General features: G+C 38.2%; 1 protein-coding gene across 1 annotated transcript in view; it reads left to right on the top strand.

Moving 5' to 3' along the window:
* Plaa (phospholipase A2 activating protein) overlaps positions 1–16539 on the top strand; it is a 40654-nt gene extending 24115 nt beyond the window's left edge. The window contains exons 11-14 of the mRNA XM_048359389.1: positions 7171–7239; positions 10029–10130; positions 13989–14153; positions 15804–16539. Coding sequence (XP_048215346.1) covers positions 7171–7239; positions 10029–10130; positions 13989–14153; positions 15804–16369 — 902 coding nt within the window. The 3' untranslated portion in view covers positions 16370–16539. The remainder of the gene's footprint in view (positions 1–7170; positions 7240–10028; positions 10131–13988; positions 14154–15803) is intronic.
* Positions 16540–20319: the final 3780 nt, after the last annotated feature.

The following is a 20319-nucleotide window of genomic DNA, read 5'->3' as shown; positions in this document are numbered from 1 at the left end:
TCTGTTGTTGCTGGGTGGAATATTCTGTAGATGTCGGTTAAGTCTAGTTGGTCTGTGCAATTTTTCAGTTCTGTGATTTCTTTGTTCAGTTTTTGGCATGTTGATCTGTCCAGAGGTGATAGAGGAATGTTAAAGTCCCCAACTATCAATGTGTTTGGGTTTATGAGTGTTTTTAGAGTCAGTAGTATTTGTTTGATGAGGTTGGGTGCTCCTGCATTGGTGTGTAGATATTTAGAATGGTTATATCTTCCTGTAGTAGAGATCCCTTTACTAATATGTAGTAACTTTGTCTCTTTGTCTCTTCTTTGTCTCTTCTTACCTTTTTTAATTTGAAGTCAATTTTGTCTGATACTAGGATTGCAACTCCAGCGTGCTTATGGGGGCCATTTGCTTGATAGAATTGATTCCAGCCTTTCACTTTTAGAAGATGTTTACTTTTTCTGGATAGATATGTCTCTTGGAGGCAGCAGAAAGATGGATCTTGATTTTTGATCCAACTTATGAGCCTATGTTGTTTGATTGGAGAATTAAGTCCATTAATGTTGAGAGATAGGATTGAGAGGTGATCGTTTGTTCCTTTCATTATCACTATCTTGTTAAAAGTTGTGTCTTCCCATTTCTTGATCTGATGTTTACTATTTAGGGTTCATTTCTCTGTCTGTATTGGGATCTTGATTATTTTCCCTGTATAGTACATCGTTGAGGATTTTCTGTAAAGTTGGTTTGGTGGAGCTATATTGTTTCAGTTTTTCCTTACTCTGGAAGACTTTTATTTGACCTTTGGCTATGAATGAGAGTTTAGCTGGGTACGGTATTCTGGGGTGGTAGTTACTTTTATTTAGGGTTTGGCATACCTCATTCCCGGCTCTCCTTGCTTTCATGGTCTCTGCTGAGAAGTCTGGGGTAATTCTGATTGCTTTTCCTTTATATGTGATTGTTTTTTTCTCCCTAACAGCTTTAAGGATTCTTTCCTTGTACTCTACTGATCCTGTTTTGATCACAATGTATCGGTAGGATGTCCTATTCTGGTCTGGTCAGTTTGGGGTTCTAAATGCTTCTTGTATCTGTATAGGCCTATCCTTCTGGATATTTGGGAAGTTCTCAGGTAATAGTCTGTTAAATAGGTTGCCTATCCCACTAACTTCTTTCTCCAAGTTTTCCTCAATACCTATTATCCTTAAATTGGGCTTCCTGATTGTGTCTTGAATCTCCTGTAGCGATCTGTTTTGTTGATTGGACTGGATTTGTATTGATTTTTTATCTTTTTCCATAGATTCTAGGGAATCTTCAGCTCCTGAGATTCGATCCTCTGCTTCAGTTAGTCGGGACTATAGGCTAGCTGCTTGATTTCGAATCTCTTTTCCTTCTGACTGGTCTTTCCTGATGATTTCCATGTCATCTCTTAGGTCTTGCATGGACTTCTTTACTTCATTAATTTGGTTTTGAGTGCTGTCTCTCAAATCTTTTACCTGGGTAGCTATCTTTTCATTTGACTCTTGAATTTCATTTATCTTTCAATTTGTTGAGGCCATGAAATCATCTATTACTTTATGGAAGGATTGCTGTATTGATTGAAACTTTTCATTTAACATGTTTATCAGTAGACTTTGTAGAGCATTTTGAGGGTTCTCTTCTTGTCTGATTGACTGCTTTGTTTCCTGCTTGTTTTGAGTGGGAGAAAAGACTCCATTGTTTGCCATCTTTCTTGTGTTTCTTCTGTCCATTTGGATTGGGAATGCCAATCTACAAGCACCTGTGAGCACTGTTTAAGACCCAAAGCAGCCCTTACCAAGCACTGTTGTGTAAATCTTATTAGTTCACAATTATATACAGATACCTTGTAAACCTGTTATAAAATTAGATTTGGTGTTTCTAAAGAATACAATTTCAATATAACAACCAATCCTGGGCCCTGTTTTCAGTAGTTACTTATTTACTGTTACAACCCTATGAGAAATTCTTGTTCTTATATTAAGTTCTTTTAGGACTGGCTTTCTCTATGAACCCCTTTGATTCACTCAGATTAAGCAGGGATACCCCCTATCCAATAACCAGGAGTCAATGGAACCTGGAGGTCCTGGCAGTAAGTCAGGAGGAAAAGTTAGAGGTAGTAAAGAGACTAGAGTAAAATGTATTGGGGTGGGGGGGGGTGATGATTTTGGTTTAGTTTCAGTGACGTGGAAATGTGGAGAAGAGTAGAATCAGTAGAAAGAACAAGGTTAAAATGATAGACAATGGAGAGTTAGCAGAAAAGAGTGGAGGTGTTATTCATCGGAAAGTAACTTTTAAAGAAAGAACGCATAGAGAGAAATAAAGAAAAAATACTGGAAGACAGATGCACAAAACAGAGAAAAATTATTTAAAAAAATATAATAAAAAATAAAACGGAAAAAACCCAGAAAAACGAACAACCAAAAAAAAAAAAAAAACACTTGATAAAACAAACAGGTAAAAATGGAAAACAAAAAAACCAATGACGTTTCAGAAGTGAAAAAATTTTTAAAAAAGTTTAAAAAAATGTTTGAAAAGAAAAAGAAAATGGAGTCCTCCTTGTTTGGGTGGTCTTTCCCCAGTCTCTGGTTTCCTTGTGATGGTCTGCATTCTAATTTCCTGATTGGCTGGTTTACTTGCTTTCAGTTTGTGTGGGGTGGATCTGTTCTGACCCTTCTCCCCTGTTGGTGCTATCCTGGGTCTCTGTGTTTCGCACAGCTTGCAGGTAGGCCTTAGGCGTCCTCTGTAGATGGGGATGTGAGCAGTCTCGGGAACCGTGGCTCCTCTGTCTGCTGTGGGGCTGTGGCCTTTAACACCTGGCTTTGAATAGGCTGTGTACTCAGTAGGGCAGGGCACCTCTGGCCTGGTTTACCAGGCTGAGAGTTGCTTGCCTGGGGGAGGTTCCTCTCTTCTGGGCAGGGTGGCCGCCTGGCGGAGCTTGCTATGGAATTCAGCTCCGTTTCGGGCTGGGAATTGGACTTCCTCATTGACGGGACCATTTATCTGTATCAGGAACTGTTTGTTCTCCTGTCTGATGTTTCCGTGAGGCCGGTAGCTGCTCGCAGCTTTTGCTTTAAATTTAGAAATTCCGGCGGGCAGGGCGGGACACCTCTGGCTAAGCTGAGGCCCAGGAAGGGCCTTCGGCCTGGGCAGGGGTCGTTGTCCTGGGCGGAGCTGGCTCTCACTGGTTGGTCCCTCTTGCCCTTTTCAAAGATGGCTCCTTTGTCCTCGCTTTCTCCAGGCCCGCTTTAGTTCTAGTCTGGTCTGACCCTATGCCAGTGTCAAAGATGGCGCTTTGCTCTGGTGGTGGGGGAAGCGCTACCTTCCAGAAGCTGCTCTGTGGGCGCAAATGAGAATATCTTTCGTAGGGTACTCATGCTTTCTCTGCGATTTCAGCCCGTCTGTGTTCAGCCGCCATCTGGAGGATTTCTCCCTGGTCTATGCTGTGTGCTTTAGCCGTGGGGAGTGTGGGTCACTGTGCCGGGGCTGGCACTGGTGCGGCGGCGGTATGCCGCCCGGAGCTCTAATCTGTGTTTTCAGACGAGCGAAGTCGATTTTTCCTCCCTGGCCAGAATCCCTGTACGGTTAGAACTTACTCTGGCTGTCTTTCTAGCAGTAAAAGTTTCTGTGGGGTGAGAAAACTGTGATGTCGGAGGGAGCTCAGCTAGGGCTCTGCTGCTCCTCTCCCGTCTTCCTGGAAGTTCCTGTGTGTGCCTGTTATGAGGCTTGAACTCAGGGCTTGGGCACTGTCCTTGCTCAAGGGTAGCACTCTACCACTTTGAGCCTGAGCTCCACTTCCAATTTTCTGGAGGTTTATTGGAGATAAGTATCTTATGCACATTGCTGCCTGGGGTTGGCAAGCCGAGATCCTTAGATCTCAGCCTCCCAAGTAGTTAGGATTACAGGCGTGAGCCACCAGCACCTGGCATTGCATACTCTTTCTCGAGTGATTTTTTTTTCCTTCTGCCTGAGATAGAATATTTAAAACAGTTGAGGTTTAAATGTCAAATAGACTAGATTTAAAATCTGGATCTCCCACTTGTAAGAAGCTGGTAAGGTACCTGTCTTAGCCTATGCTTTTTATCTGTGAAATTAGATAATAGGGGAATCCACCAATCAAGACAAAGCATGAGTGCCATCATTGACGAGTTGCTACCAAGCAGAAAAAGAGCCATGTGAGTCCCTGATACTGGATGGAACAATGCAATGAAGGAGTCTGTCCAGGCACATTTTTATTTAGTATGGAAAGGGGCATTCCACCACTCAGCTACCAAAGATTAGTCTTCGTAATCTAAGTTATTAATGGTCTTCTTGAAGCCCCTAAGGCGTCTTTTTATCTGTTCCAAATGTATTTACTTCGTGAGGTATGCAGGCAGTAGTTGCAACACTGGCAAAAAGAATTGCCTGAATCGGGCCCTAGTGCAATTGAAGAAGGTTCTATTTCTCAGAATAGCCAATGATGTTGGATCTTCTGACATGTTCTTGGACAATTTATTCAGTTTAGGAAGAAATATATAATCTGTGATCTTCTCTTAGCCATAGATTGAGCCAATACACAATCCTAGGTCAGTGACATGAAACTAAATTGCTCTCATTGAGTTTCCTTTCTGCCATCAATGACTTGGTGACTCAGATGGAAGTGGTTTCATCATGTACATTGATTCAGTATACTAATATAAACACTATCAAGCTAAATGCTGTGACAGTACAGTGATTGTGAAGAAAATCTGTGGGCATAATGTGATTTCACATGCTACTAAGGATCTAGAGAGGCTAAAATGAAGACTTCATATTTGTTAGCTATTCACATCAACAATTGTGAAGGTGTGTTGATATGTAGTATGCAAGCTTGAGAGTGTCATCATATAATTAGGACCACTAAACTATATTTTTTTTGTGTGCTGGTACTGGCCCATGAACAAAGGGCCTGGGCACTGTCCCTGAGCTTTTGTCCTCAAGACTAGCAATCTACCACTTGAGTCACAGCTCCACTTCCAGCTTTCTGGTAGTTTTTATTAAGAGTCTCACAGATTTTCAAAGCCCAGGCTGGCTTTGAACCATTATCCACAGATATCAGCCTCCTGAGTAGCTAGGATTATATATGTGAGCCACTGGCAACCAGCTGAACTATCCTCCCTCCCTCCCTCCCTCCCTCCCTCCCTCCCTCCCTCCCTCCCTCCCTCCCTCCCTCCCTCTCTCCTTCCCTCTCTCCTTCTCTCCCTCCCTCCCTCCCTCCCTCCCTCCCTTCCTCCTCCCTCCCCCCCCGCCCCTGGGGCTTGAATTCAGGGCCTGGGCACTGTCCCTGAGCCTCTTTGTGCTCAAGGCTAGTGCTCGAACACTTGAGCCACAGCTCCAGTTCCAGCTTTTTCTGAGTAGTTTTCTGGAGATTAAAGTCTCAGGTACTTAACTTTCCTGCTTAGACTGGCTTCAAACCATGATCCTAGGTTTTAGCCTTCTGAGTTAGGATTAGACGCATGACCCACCATGCTGGCTTGAACTATACTTTTATACAAAATAGGTAAGCCAGGTGTGGTGGTACACACTTGATACTAAAGCACTAAGGAGACTGAGACAGGAAAATTAGCGCAATATTTTTTGTGTGTGTGTGTGTGCGCGCACGCGCGCACGTGCGCCCGTGCACACACGCATGCACTCACTAATCTTAGAGCTTGAATCCAGGGCCTGGTTATTGCTCCTGAACTTCTTTTGCTTAAGGACAGTACTGTAATACTTGAGTTGCAGCTCTACTTCTGGCTTTTTTTGGTAGTTTATTGAAGATAACAGTCTCCCTGACTTTCCTGCCTGGGGTGGTTTTGAACCTTAATCCTTAGAATTTAACTTCCTGAGTAGCTAAGATTACAGGCATGAACACTGGCACCCAGCTTAGCACAATACTTTTTTTAAGTTATTAATTTGTTGTACAGAGGGTTTTTAAGTCAGGTAATGAGTACATTGCTTTGTTTGGAGAGTGTCACCTCTTCTTCTGCTTTCCCCAGTTTCCTCCTCACTGCCCATAATTACATGGAAAACAATGCTTTTTAAGTACTTATCATAATTGTCTAAATCAAGTTATGCCATTGATATATATAATGATATATATATATCATTATTGCTTATGTTATTTCCCCAATGTGGACTAATAGAATTGGGGCCAAAATATTTCTCTATCTGGTTTACAATTTAAGGCTAATCTTGTTTTTTCCTTCTCATTATTTATGCAGTCCTCAAACCTCTAATGCCCATTAGAATGATCTGAGGAGCTTGTTCTGTACCTAGGGATTCTGTTAAAAATACTTATACTCTTATCCTGTGCTCATGGATTCTGATTAAATGGTCTTAGGAACGATTTGCTCTGTTATTTTTAAATGTTTTCTATTTGCTTCAAAGTGGAGTCAATTTAGAGCATATTAAATAGATAACTCTCAGGTGGTCAGAAAACCATTTAGAACAGTGGAGGACTGTATTCTGTCTCTTGATACGTTGGAAGGTTATTCATTCTTATAAAATAACTGAATTCATAATATTTAACACTTTAAGTATATGCATGTAAGTTACTAGAATGCTGTCTGGCATATAGCTAAAACTCAAATCTAAGTTCAGATATTATTGTATTCTTCATTACTTTAATCTTCTGCCTTTCATTTAGTTTTTTAGTTTGTTCACCTTTTCTGTGTACAGTGCTCTGGGTATGCCAACTAGGTCACAGATATGAACTCAGATAAAACAGAAAAATAGACTCTCTTCCTTACTTTCTTGATGTCTGTTCCAGGGCTTTGAACATCTCCAGATCCTGCTGACTTGACTCTTAAGTTTATATTCATGTTTCTTCTTGCATATAGTCACAAGTTCTCTCTGTCTAAAATACAGTCACAAGTATAAACCTCAAATGTGGGACTGTTTTAGTCTCCCTAACTCTTTTCTAAGTCTCCTGATGGTTTATATGCCATTTAATGTCCTATTTAATGAAATGGATTCACATTTCAGTCATTTGAGAATTACTTTTTTAGCTAACATTGAGCATGTAGATATAACATGCTTATCTAACTCATAACATTTATGTACATAAAGACGCCATTTGGAAGTGTAATAATACTGACAGTAAATTATATAAAGAAGGACTAGTTTGAACTTTCAAATGCATAATTCCCTTTGCTTACTAAGTCTATAATTACATTATAGGTGCTGGTCGTTATGTTCCTGGTTCTGCAAGTATGGGCACTACTATGTCTGGAGTGGATCCATTTACAGGTGCATACTTTTAATTCCTTTTCTTTCAAAATATTAAAATTCATTGAAACTGCTTGGGGTGTAGCTTAAGAGTACACTGCTTGCCTAGCATGTGTGAGGCCCTGAATTTTACCTAGCACTTCAAAAAAAAAAGAAAAAGAAGTAAGGGAACAGCTTTATTTTTCACTGAAATTTTCATTTAATGAAGAATAAGAAAATAGGTTATCATTTTTTTGTCTGATAACTTTTTGAAAAATATTTTTGTTATTACAAAGGTGATGTACAAAGGGGTTACAATTACATAAGCCAGATAAAGAATACATTTCTTTTTGGACAGTGTCACCCCTTCCCTCTCTCACTCTCCCAGTTGCCTGATAACTATTTTAGTAGTAAATTATTTTCTTGGCATAGCTTTTAGAATTATCTCAAAATTGTCTTCTTTCACTATACATTACAATCATCTGAAGAACTTTAAAAAATGTAGCTCAGCTTCATCCCCAGAAATACTAACTACTCTGATACTGCTCTAGGCTGTTGTTGGCAATAGGAGATACATAATTTTCCAGAGTATTTCTAATGTACACTCAGGATTGTAAACTATTCTTTTATTTCTGAATCCATACCACCCTTAGAATCCATACTACCCTGTGTTTATTCTACTTGTTTACTTTCTCCTCCATTCTTTGTTTTTGGTTGTGGGGTTTGAACTCGGCCTGGGCACTGTCCCAGAGCTCTTTTGCTCAAGGCTACTAGCAATGCCACAATGCCACTTCAGAGAGAGGAGTCTTAAACTATAGGGAATGTTACTAATTGTATTAACCACTATTTTCCTTAATAAGACTTTAAAGAATTTCCCCTTATGATTTAGATTTGGAATATTTGGGCTTTTTCTGAGCAAAGAATTTCTTTATTACTTAATAATAAACTTGTATCATCAACAATGATTTAAGTGTTCTTAACAATCAGCCAAGATAGTTAATATTCAGATACCTATACATTTTTTAATGAGCCACTAAATATGTATGTTTTCGTTTGTTTTGGTGGTACTTCTGAAGTTTTAACTCAGGTTGCTTGACAGGTGCCCTACCACTTGATCTATCTATGTCCCTTGCCTCCTCCTTTTTACTCAAATTTACAAATAGGATAAATGTTTAGTATTGTTTACTTGTAAGAGACTGAGATTAACAGTATTCTTTCCCATTTGTCCAGAGGGTTTTCTGTTGTTTTTTAATCTGCGGATTGAACTAGAGGCTCTGTACATGCTACACAAGTCAGAGACAGGATTGTAATGTAATCTTGCCTGCCCTGTAAAATTAGGGTCTTCTTCCTCTTTCAACCTTCTGAGTGCTGGGATTACAGGAATATATACTACCCACACCCAGCTGAGTAGGGTTTTTGTTTTGGGGGTTGTGTGTATGTATGTGTGTATGTTTAAACAGTATCTGTATTGGACCTTTGGGGTCTGTCTATATTAACCTATGCTTATGAAATCACAGTCTCCAGATTAGTTTCTCTGTGGTCCATATTGCAATCAGTGCCCTTTTTATAGTTTACTAATTTATGCTTTCTTTTTTTTTTAAGCTCTTAGATAGCTTCTCATTGAATTTTGTCTTTCTTCTATCCAGCCTATTCAAGCACACTGTGACATTTTGAACATACTTTCTGTTTCAGGATACTTAAATTCTGCTTTGTTATTTAGATTACAGGTATTGATTGTTCATCTCCCTTTTTTCTTTTCTTTTCTTAATAAAATATTTATTGAAACATTCTTGAACAGTGAAATGTTCCTGAACATACCCACATGTGTCCTTTCCCATATCACCCATTTTTTTGGTGTGTGTATATGTGCCTGTGTGCCAGTGCTGGGGCTAGAACTCAGGGACTGAGCATTGCCCTTTACCTTTTTTTAAAATCAAGATTGGCATTCTGCAACTTGAGTCACACCTCCACTTCTGTAATTGGAGATTTAGAGTCTCGTGGACTTTCAAAGCCATGATGGGTAAAAAATCATGATCCTCAGATCTCAGCTTCCTGTGTTGCTAGGGTTTCTTGGTGCCTAACTCATTAACTATTCTGTCAGGAGACCTCACTGTATCCTATGCTTTGTCGTCAGAGAACTTATCATTGTCTTTAATTGGATACTTGACATTTCCACTCTCCTTGACATAGATTGTAAATTTTAATATCAAGAGTGCAATCATTGTCTATATATCATCTTTATCTGATCATGTGAATAAATTTTATACTTTATTAGTAATGTTTCATACTTTTTTCTTGTTTCATCTTTCTGTTAGAACAAAAATGAAGTACAAGTTAAAACTCAAGACAAATTAGGTTTAATTTATATGTGAAGTCATATTGTTTCACTAAATATTTCTGAATTTTCATTTTTTTATTCATCATCAGATACTGATGATGTATGCTTAAGTTGGCAGTGGGGCACTTACAAAGATGATACAGGGATAAGAGGAAATGTTAATGCCCAACTGAGAATGTTTGAGAAGAGATTGAAAAGTTTTATGTGTTTTCGTGTGCTTTGACCTTTTTGAAACATATAATTTAGTTTGAATCTTAAAACAGAAAAGTAGAAAATATAAGATGTTAAAGGCCCTTTGCTACATTTAATTTTCTGTTTCTAAAAACAAAATTATTATATCAATAAATATCATTTTTTACAGAATTGTGTGGATGAATTTTTTTGGGGGGGTTGAGGTTGCTTATGGCATGTACCAAAAATAGTCCCTACAACTAGACAAATCTCATTTTTGATCATGCCTTTTTTAAAAAATAATTTTCTATTCTGAAAATAGGAAATAGTGCCTACCGATCAGCTGCATCTAAAACAGTGAATATTTATTTCCCTAAAAAGGAAGCTCTTACTTTTGACCAAGCAAATCCTACACAAATCTTAGGTAAGTCAATTTTAATTAATTTTCTTACATACTACAGAGTTATGGGGAGATTGTCAAGGCTATTTCTCCACCTGACATGCTAGGAATTGGGTGCTTATGTAGAGAGAGACTCTTATGGTGAGTCTGTGCAACTGTGTCAACTACAAATAAATGTTCACTCTGTCTGGTGATGTTCATGAAATACTTTGTAAGAAAATGTTCTTATGATGACTTTAGTGAGAAAAAAAAGCTGTTGGGAACAAATGTAAATCCTACCCCGAGGCCTTAATGCTTTTAAGAAAAACAGTAATGATTATGAATGAGTAAAGAATTTGAAAAATAAAGATCTTAACAGAAAATTTAGTAGCCCATGGAGTTAAAAAAAAGTCATTTTGAGCTGCTCATTAAAAGTGAAAGTGCCACTACTGCACCCTGGTCTAGGAGTACACTATAATAAGGAGGAAGTTTCTGCCCTAGGAGTGGAATTCTGAGCAGTATTACTTATTCCTCACAAAGTTAGTGCTTGTTATCTGTGGCTTGTATCTTGTAAGATTACAAAATACTTTAAGATTTTGTTCATAGGTAGAGGTGTGGCTCAGTGGTAGAGTACCTAGTAAATATAAGGCCCTGAGTTCAAACCCTCGTGCCAGCAATAATTTATTTTCTTTAAATAAACCAGGCATGGTACTGTGTATCTATAATCTTATCTTTCTGGAGGCTGAGAAATTTGATCTTTCAGGACAGCCTGTTTTATGTATGGAGACTCTGTCTGAAAAATAAGAGAAATGGGAGGTGGAGACTCATTCCTTTAATGTTCTTTGAGGCTCAGAACAGGAGGATCATGATTTAGGACAGAAAAGATTATAGGATTCTTCCTCAACCCATAGCTGGACACAGTGGCATGGTGCAAGTCTATAATCTCAAAGAGGATGGGATTATATAGCCTAAGAGTAAGTAGATCATTACTTAGGTGCTTACCTGGACTGAACAGAAAGAAAGACTCTATCCTAAAAATAATGAGGAAAGCCATGGGCCTGTGGCTCATGCCTATATTCCTAGCTATTCAAGAGGCTGAGATTTGAGGATTGACATTCAAAGCCAGCCTGGGTCCATGAGACCCTTGCCTCCTATTAAGACCAAAAAACTGAAAGTGGAGCTGTGTTTCAAATGGTAGTACACTAGCCTTAAGCAAAAAAGGTCATGGACAATGCCCAAGCCCTGAGTTCATGCCCCAGTACCAGCATTAAAACAAAATGGTGAAGAACTGGGCTGGAGGATGACTCTGGTGTCATGCTAGCCCAGCAAGTGTTAAGCGCCGAGTTTGAAATCTCCAGTGTTGTAAAAAAGTAAAGATAATTTAAAGAATAACTTCCTAAATAAGAGGAGGGAGAAAAAGGAAAGAAGAGAAAGAATACTTTCCCTGAAAAACTTGTTTATCTGGAAATAAAGAGAACTATTTGCTACAAAGATTATGTATGGTGGTAATGAGCTGAAATGACATCCTTAAAATATAGGGTAAAGTTTTATTATTTGTATTTAATTTCTTTTTTTATCATTATTTTCCTTCATATTATCATTATAAAAGTAATTTATAGAGTTGGGTATGGCAGCATCTGTCTGTAGTCCTGGTTGTAGGTTCAGGATAGTCAAGCAAAAAGTTATTGAATCCGTATCTGAAGGAGTAAATTAGTGCGATGTATTTAATCTTCTCTGTGAGGGAGGTGTAGAAAGCTTGGTGTTTGAGGCTGGTCTAGGCAAACACAGAGTCCATATCTGAAAAAGAAAGCTAGCAGGTCTTGATGTGTGGCTCCAGTGGTAGAATACAAATCTGAGAGATTTCTTTTAACATTCCTTAATTAAATTTGTTTTCAGTTGTTCATTCATGTTAAGTGTTTGAATACCAAAGATTATGAAAGCTTAAGTCCTGGTTTTCATTTATGACTGTCAAAACACTACATTTGGATGTTTTATCATCTTTAATATTGGGAAAAGATTATTGAAGAAAAGTGTTAAATGAATCAATTTAGTAGTAGTAATGAAGATGTTATAGAATTATAAACCCAGAAAGAAAAGGCAACAGTTCTTTTTTTTTGTTGTTGTTTTGCTTTACCAGTCCTGGGGCTTGAACTCAGGGATGCTGGGCACTGTGCCTGACCTTCTTTTGCTCAAGGCTACCTACCACTCTACCACTTGAACCACAGTGCCACTTGCAGCTTTTTCTGTTTATATGGTACTGAGGAATTGAACCCAGGGTTTCATGAATACTAGCAAGCACTCTACCACTAAGCCACATTCCCAGTCCCGGCAATAGTTCTTTTTTGAATTGATTATTCAAATAATTTAGTGTCAAATGTACATATAGAAGTAAATCAGTACATTAAATATTTTCAATAGACATTTAATTCTTCAACTATGTCATTGACATTATAGATGTTGACATGAGTTGGCTAAAAATTATATTACAAATTTTCTCTTTGGGAAATAGGAAAGTGACTTGGATGTATTTAATGTTATTGATTATAAAAATAGACCTCCAGATAGTCTTAGAAAATAACAAGTAAAATAAAAATCACAGTAACCATTCTTTTACCATATATAAATTATGTTAAAAAGCTCTCATGCAATCAAGTGTTCAGTGTATACTATGTAGAAAATGGATTATGCAACTTAAGGGCTGGAAGGGGAGTGGGAAACTGGGGGAAAGCTAAGGAAGGAGTGATATTGTCCAAAAGAGAAATGTAGGCATTACTTGAGTTGAGGAATGATAACTGATAACCCTTCTGTACAACACCTTAATAATAACAATATGTTAAATTGGGCGTTGATGGCTCACGCCTGTAATCCTACCTGTTCAGGAGGCTGAGATCTGAGGATCATAGTTCAAAGCCAGCCTGGGCAAGAAAGTCTGTGAGACTCTTATCTCCAATAAGCTATTCAGGAAAAAACTGGAAGTGGTGTGCAGTGGCTTAAGTGGTAGAACACTAGCCTTGAGCATAGGCCCTGAGTTGAAGCCCCATAAGTGCCCACCCCCCAAATAGTTAAAATGTGTATATGTACAATTAAACAACAGCTCTCAGTCTTATACTTTTATTTTTTTATTGGTATTACAGTTTCAACTCAGGGCTTTATGTCTGTTCAGCATATGATCTAGCACTTGAGCCACACCTCCAGCTCTTTTTTTGGCTTTGGTTATTTTCTGGTAATGTCTTGTGTTTTTGCTTGGGGTCCTGCTTCAGACTGATTTTCCTCCCTATAGCCTCATGTGTAGCTGAGATCAGAGGGAAGCTCCACCTTGGCCACAAGCCTTATTTAGTTATTTTTTGGCCAGTCCTGGGGCTTGAACTCAGGGCCTTGGCACTGTCCCTGAGCTGCTTATGCTCAAGCTAGTACTCTACCACTTGTGCCACAGCAACACTTCCAACTTTTTCTGTTTATGTGAAACTGAGGAATTGAACCCTGAGCTTCATGCGTGCTAGGAAAGCACTCTACCACTAAGCCACATTCCCAGTCCTGTAAGCCTTATTTTTATGTGTGTATAGTTTTTGATAATTGCCAAGGAAAGTTTTAGTATTGTGTAATAGGATGTTCCTAACTAAAGTTGTTTTTTTTTGGGGGGGGGGATAGTCCTGGGCCACTTGGACTCAGGGCCTGAGCACTGTCCTGGCTTCTTTTAGCTCAAGGCTAGCACTCTACCTTTTGAGCCACAGTGCCGCCAGGTTTATCTGTTTATGTGGTGCTTAGGAATCAAACCCAGGGCTTCATGAGGCAAGCACTCTACCATTAGGCCACATTCCCAGCCCCTAACTAAAGTTTTTGTCTTTCTATATTATCTGGCTAGCTATATTTAAAGAAATTTGAAAGTTTGTCTTTGGATTCTAGGAAAATTAAAAGAACTGAATGGAACTGCTCCTGAAGAGAAAAAATTAACAGAAGATGACTTGATACTTCTTGAAAAGATACTGTCTCTAATATGTAATAGCTCTTCAGAGAAACCTACGACACAGCAACTTCAGATTTTATGGAAAGCTATCAACTGGCCTGAAGGTAAGTAAGCACTCATTAAAATGAAACTCAAAAGTTTTCATGTCTATCCATTTTCTTGATTCTTATAGATTATATAAAAGTTAACCTGGTAGTTCTAATCCAAATTGTGGAAAACTTCACACAAAAAAGATATGCTAGATCACTAAAACTCATAATACTGTTTGGTCACACCATGCTTTTGGGGAATCCCTTATCTGAATTGCTTAGGACTAGAATGCTTTCAGATTTTGAAACATTTGCATTAACTTTACTACTTAAACATCCTTAATCTGAAAATCCAAAACCAGAAATGCTTTTTGGTACTTGTGCTTAAGAATTAAGGTGTACATCCCCATCTTCCCCCTAGCCACTGTATTGGGCATTGAACCACAGGCATTGCACGTGATAAGCAAGTGCTCTACACTTGGCCTACCTCTGCCCAGAGCTCAGATTTTCAGACTGAATTCTCAGCGTATCATGACACTTGTATATGCACCAGTTTGTGAACTGTTTTACAGCACTTTTGTCTCTTGGAAGCTATGCGAGACTGACCTGTTAACTCTCAACTATGAACAGTAGTTATATAGGCTTGTCTTCCCATTATTGTCACTTGTGTCTCTTCATAACAAAAGTATTTTCTCCCTCCTCAGTTTGATTTATTGGAGAAAAGGTTTTACTGTTTCCTATTTTTCTACCAACTATCTCATATGATATACTTGGCTGCATATTTAATATGTTCCTCTCTATATTCTGTATTTTTTCCTAGTGTCATAATTAGATTTGTGTGTGTGTGTATGTATGTATGTATGTATAGGTGTAGGTATACTCTTTTTATATGCTGCTTTCATATTATTGACCAGATCAGATTTTCTCACTGTACTGATGCTAATATTCAATGCATGTATTTTAAAGGCATCTAATCAGACCCTGGATTATAAAACTCCCCCCCCCCCCCCCATGAGCTTTCTATCAGTGTTTGTTAACTACAGTTATTCTTTAAAGAACTGTCCCTACTCAACTTTGGGTTTCGCTATTCAGTTTTGTAAAACAAGGTCCCTGTCCCCACTGCATTAATTCAGCTCACTATTGAATACATATTGTGGGTCAGACTGTTCCATAACCTGACAAAGTTACCTTATTTTTCCAGCAGGCTTGTTTTTGTTTGTTTTGTTTTGGGGTTTTGTTTTTTTTTTGGTCCCTCTTGGTGCTTGAACTCTGGGCCTGGGTGCTGTCTCTGAGCTCTTTAGCTCAAGGCTTGTGCTCTACTGAAGTTACCTTATTTTTAAAACATAAATAATCTTGTTGGAATAAGTATAGACTATATATAAATTAATAAAAAATATGATTTTCAGGAATATTTGCCTTTTTGGGGGGCGGGGAGTGGGCCAGTCCTGGGGCTTGAATTTGGCTTGGGCACTGTCCCTGAGCTTTTGTTCAAGGCTAGTAGCACTCTACTACTTGAGCCACAGTGTCACTTGCAGCTTTTTCTGTTTCTATGGTACTTAGGAATCAAACCCAGGGCTTCATGCATGCTAGGCAAGCACTCTACCACTAAGTCACATTCCCAGTCCAGAAATATAGCATTTTATAAAGCATTTGTATTTTGTAGTAAGAAAATAAAATCCTTAAAAATTGAGCAAAGAATTGTTAATGTGTTTTTCTTTTTAATAGATATTGTCTTTCCTGCACTTGACATTCTCCGGTTGTCAATTAAACATCCCAGCGTGAATGAGAACTTCTGCAGTGAAAAGGAAGGGGCTCAGTTCAGCAGTCATCTTATCAATCTTCTGAACCCCAAAGGAAAGCCAGCGAATCAGCTGCTTGCTCTCAGGACTTTTTGCAATTGCTTTGTTGGCCAGGCAGGACAAAAGCTCATGATGTCCCAGAGAGAATCACTAATGTCCCATGCAGTAGAACTGAAATCAGGGAGCAATAAGAACATTCACATTGCTCTGGCTACACTGACATTGAACTATTCTGTTTGTTTCCATAAAGACCATAACATTGAAGGGAAAGCTCAATGCTTGTCGGTAATTAGCACAATCTTCGAAGTTGTACAAGACCTAGAAGCCGCTTTTAGACTTCTTGTGGCTCTTGGGACACTTATCAGTGATGATTCCAATGCTGTACAATTAGCCAAGTCTTTAGGTGTTGATTCTCAAATAAAAAAGTATGCCTCAGTATCAGAACCAGCTAAAGTAAGTGAATGCTGTAGACTAATCCTAAATTTGCTGTAGCAATGGAGAATGCTGGCCAAAGTTGTAAATTGATTAGTGTTTTTTTTTTCATATTTTACATGACTGATTATAGATAACTTTAAAAGGAAAGATACCGTGGATTAAAGTAAAATTTCAGATCTTGTAAAGTGCTGGGAGGGGAAACAAATAAAGTTTTTGCACTGATGGAACTGTGAGATTTTTCCTGTGTAATGTGGGCAGGTTTCCAGATTAAGAAAGAAGTATAATCAGTGCACAGTTCAGCACCATGTATACTGAAAAGGTCAGCATGGCCCTGTGGAAGGATTTCTCAAGAATTCATGAAGCACTCCATATTTTTGTACTGTCTCAGGTCCATTGTATGAACTGTGAGCAAGGTTTGTCTATATTAAGCACAATTGTTTATAAAGTATTTCAAATAGAGAACAACAAAGAACTATACCAACAACAATCCAATTACAATGTCATTTTTTTCACTCCGATAACAGGAGAATATAAGTGCTTTAATTTATGTAACTTGGCTTTTACTGTTCCTAGATGACAAACTTAATTGTTGACAGTTATCTTCTGTTTAACTTGTATACTTATTTTTACTGTTGGATGCTGTCAACAGATGACACATTTCAGGGTCTTGTTTAAGGATTTACTCTAAAACTTGGAAAAATTATGTTTCTTGTAAGTTTATATACTGAAAAGATGTAAAAATAATTTCTTGATTTTTTAAGTGATTTGTAAATAGAAAGTATGATCGATGGTTCATTTTTAGATGAAAAAAGCAAATTGGTAAGCTATGTTAGATCACATATCAATTCAAACAAATGTGGCCTCTTGGATTATAGGTTATATATATTTTTTCCTTATGAAAAGAGGTTATTTCACTTGTCATTCAAATTTTGAAATTGGATTGTTTGTTTTTTGTCATTTTCACTACAATTTAACTGTAGATTCTTGTTTTTATTCTTTGTGGTAACGTCATTGTTCATTTCAGTTTTAATATTTGATTGTGAATTTTTGGTCATTTTTTATTTCAAAAAGAATTTTGGAACATGTTGAATTTTATTAGGCAGTTATGCAAGCAAGTATGTATTCAACCAGACTATTTGAAAGTGCAGATCCCATCATATGAAATTAGTATTTTTGAGTATGGTACAGACAATGTACTATACATCTTGACATTTAATCCTCAAGACAGCTATAAATGAGAGCTGATACCTTCAAAAGTAGAAGCAATAGAATGGATTCTGAGATGAAAAACGTGAAGTCAAGAATACTTTACTCAAAATGCTTATCATGTTCTGTAGCTCCCTAGAGAAGAGGGCAGAGATGTTTCTGAACACCCTAGCAATGAACACAAAGAGGGAAAGAGAAAAGCATTAATTGCACAATTTAGTATGTCTAAGGTAATTAATTTTAATCTTTTGGGGGAGTTGGTACTAAGGTTTGAACTCAGTGCCTTGTGCTTGCTAGCTAGTCTACCACTTAAGCCACACTCTGTCCGTTTTTGTTACAGTTTGTTTTCTGATAGGGTCTTGAGCTTTTGCCTAGGTCTGGCCTTAGACTTTCTCTTATTTATGCTTCCTGAGTAGTTGTAATGACAGGGTGTAAGCACACCATAATCAACTTGTTGGATGAGGTTTTGTTAACCCTTTTCCTAGGCTAGCTTTGAATTGAAATCCTGATGTCTGCCTCCCAAGTAGCTGGAATTATAGTCATGTGCCACTGCATCTGGTATATAGAACAATTTCTTAATAGACATTTATTTTTGATGTTGGAATCAAACTCGGGGTTGCGCACATAGCCATGTGCTCTGTCAACTAAGTTACATCCTCAGCCTTGTAATTTCTGTTTTTGCCAATAAGATTTTGTCTAAAATAGTAAACAGCATTCTCAATATTTGTGGTGTAAAAACTATATATAGATTGTGATGGGTGCTGGTGGCTATGCAGAAGGCTGAGATCTGAGGATTAGGGTCTGAAGCCACTCTGGGCAGACAAGTCCCTGTGGGATTCTTATCTCCAATTAACCACTCAAAAAACTGAAGTGGAGCTGTGTCTCAAAGTGGTAGAGGGCCAGCTTTGAGCAAGAGATCAGGGACTGCGCCCAGGTCCTGAGTTCAAGCCCCACAACCATAAGAACTATAGGTTTCCTGCCTTAATACCAAACTGCTCTTCCTCCTAGTAGGGTAAGAAAAGGTTTTGATCAATTAGATTAATTGCTAAAATGAACTTGAGAAATATCAAAAGTAAATGAGAAAAGTTGTAAATAGAGCACTTTGTACCCTGAAAATTTTAAATTGAAACTTCCTGGAGTGTAACAAACTGTAAATATTGTTTGCTGGTTCCGTTAGGTATTTGTGCTTTTACTTTTTGTTTGAACTAGGATTTAAATTGGTTGCACTAGTATTTTGAGTGGCAGTTGAAAGTCAAATGACAAAATAGTTTAATCCAGGTCAGTCTGATTCATTACCATATACTGCTTTCTTGCTAATGTGTCCAGTTTCATATGTAATTGTAAGTACAAACTATGCAATGTTTTGGACAGCCTTTGAATAATGAGTGGCTATGATCTCTTAAATGTTTGTAATGTAAGGGGTGGCAAAGTGTAAACTGTTTGCTTCCCGTCACTGCATGTCTTCATTACAACTTTATTTCATTCCATTTGTACATCTTAGCAAAAGGAAAGATAATCCCATTTTAAGGATGTTAAATTTGATTTAGTTATATTTGATTTTTAAAAAAAAATTTTGTTTGGTTTTGTTTTTGGCCAGTCCTGGGGCTTGAACTCAGGGCCTGAGCACTGTCCCTGGCTTCTTTTTGCTCAAGACTAGCACTCTGCCACTTGAGCCACAGTGCCACTTCTGGCTTTTTCTATATATATGTGGTGCTGAGGAATCGAACCCAGAGCTTCATGTATATGAGACGAGCACTTTACCACTAGGCCCCAGCCCCGTGATTTAAAAAAAAAATTTACTTTTGCTAGTCCTGGGGCTTGTACTTAGAGCCTGGGTGCTGCCCCAAAGCTTCTTTTGCTCAAGGCCAGTGCTCTACTACTTAAGCTACAGCGCCACTTCATTTTGTTTATTTGTTTTGTTTTTGTTGCCAGTCCTGGGGCATGGACTCAGGGCCTGAGTACTGTCCCTGGCTTCTTTTTCCTCAAGGCTAGCACTCTACCTCTTGAGCCACAGCGCCACTTCCGGCATTTTCTATATATGTGGTGCTGAGGAATCGAACCCAGGGCTTTATGTATACGAAGCGAGCACTTTACCACTAGGCCACATTCCCAGCCCTACGCCACTTCATTTTATTTTATTTTGATGAGTAGTTCATTGGAGATAAGAGGCTCATGGACTTTTCTGCCCCATCTGGCTTCAAACTGAGATCCTCAGATCTCAGCCTCATCATCTCCAGTTATCCATCTCAAAAGCTGGAAGTGGAGCTGTAGTTCAAGTGGTATAGTGCTGTCCTTGAGTGGAAAAGCTAAGGAATCATATCCTGGCCTTGAGTTTTCAGATAAGTTTTCTGGGACAGAAGTGAGATGGAGGTAGGTTTCTTAGTGTTTATAACTGCCTGGTTATTTTGTGAGGAAATTAAAAACTGATAGACCACTAGTCTCCCTATAAATCTTGAGAGAAAAATTTCCCACTTGAGATTACACAAGATCTTTCATTCTTTAAAATAAATGTCTAATGCATTCTTCTGTAGAAAATTATATGCAATATAGCTGTGGCTGTAAATTGAAGTTTTAATTTAATTTTTTCATGATTTTCCCTTTAATGTTCATACATAAAAATTGAAAGTAGTAAGTGAATATTCAAAGACTTGCCAAGTATGGGTACTCATTTATGATGGGATTGGCATCAGAAATTGGCAGTACTCTAGTCAAAAATACGTGTAATGGCTAGGCATGGTGGCTCATACTTGTAATCCCAGCTTAGCAGAAATTTATAGAATCTCCATTTGAGGCTAACTTAG

This window comes from Perognathus longimembris, chromosome 1, assembly GCF_023159225.1.
Source record: "Perognathus longimembris pacificus isolate PPM17 chromosome 1, ASM2315922v1, whole genome shotgun sequence".
Taxonomy (NCBI): domain Eukaryota; kingdom Metazoa; phylum Chordata; class Mammalia; order Rodentia; family Heteromyidae; genus Perognathus; species Perognathus longimembris.
This window is presented reverse-complemented; position numbering and strand designations above follow the sequence as displayed.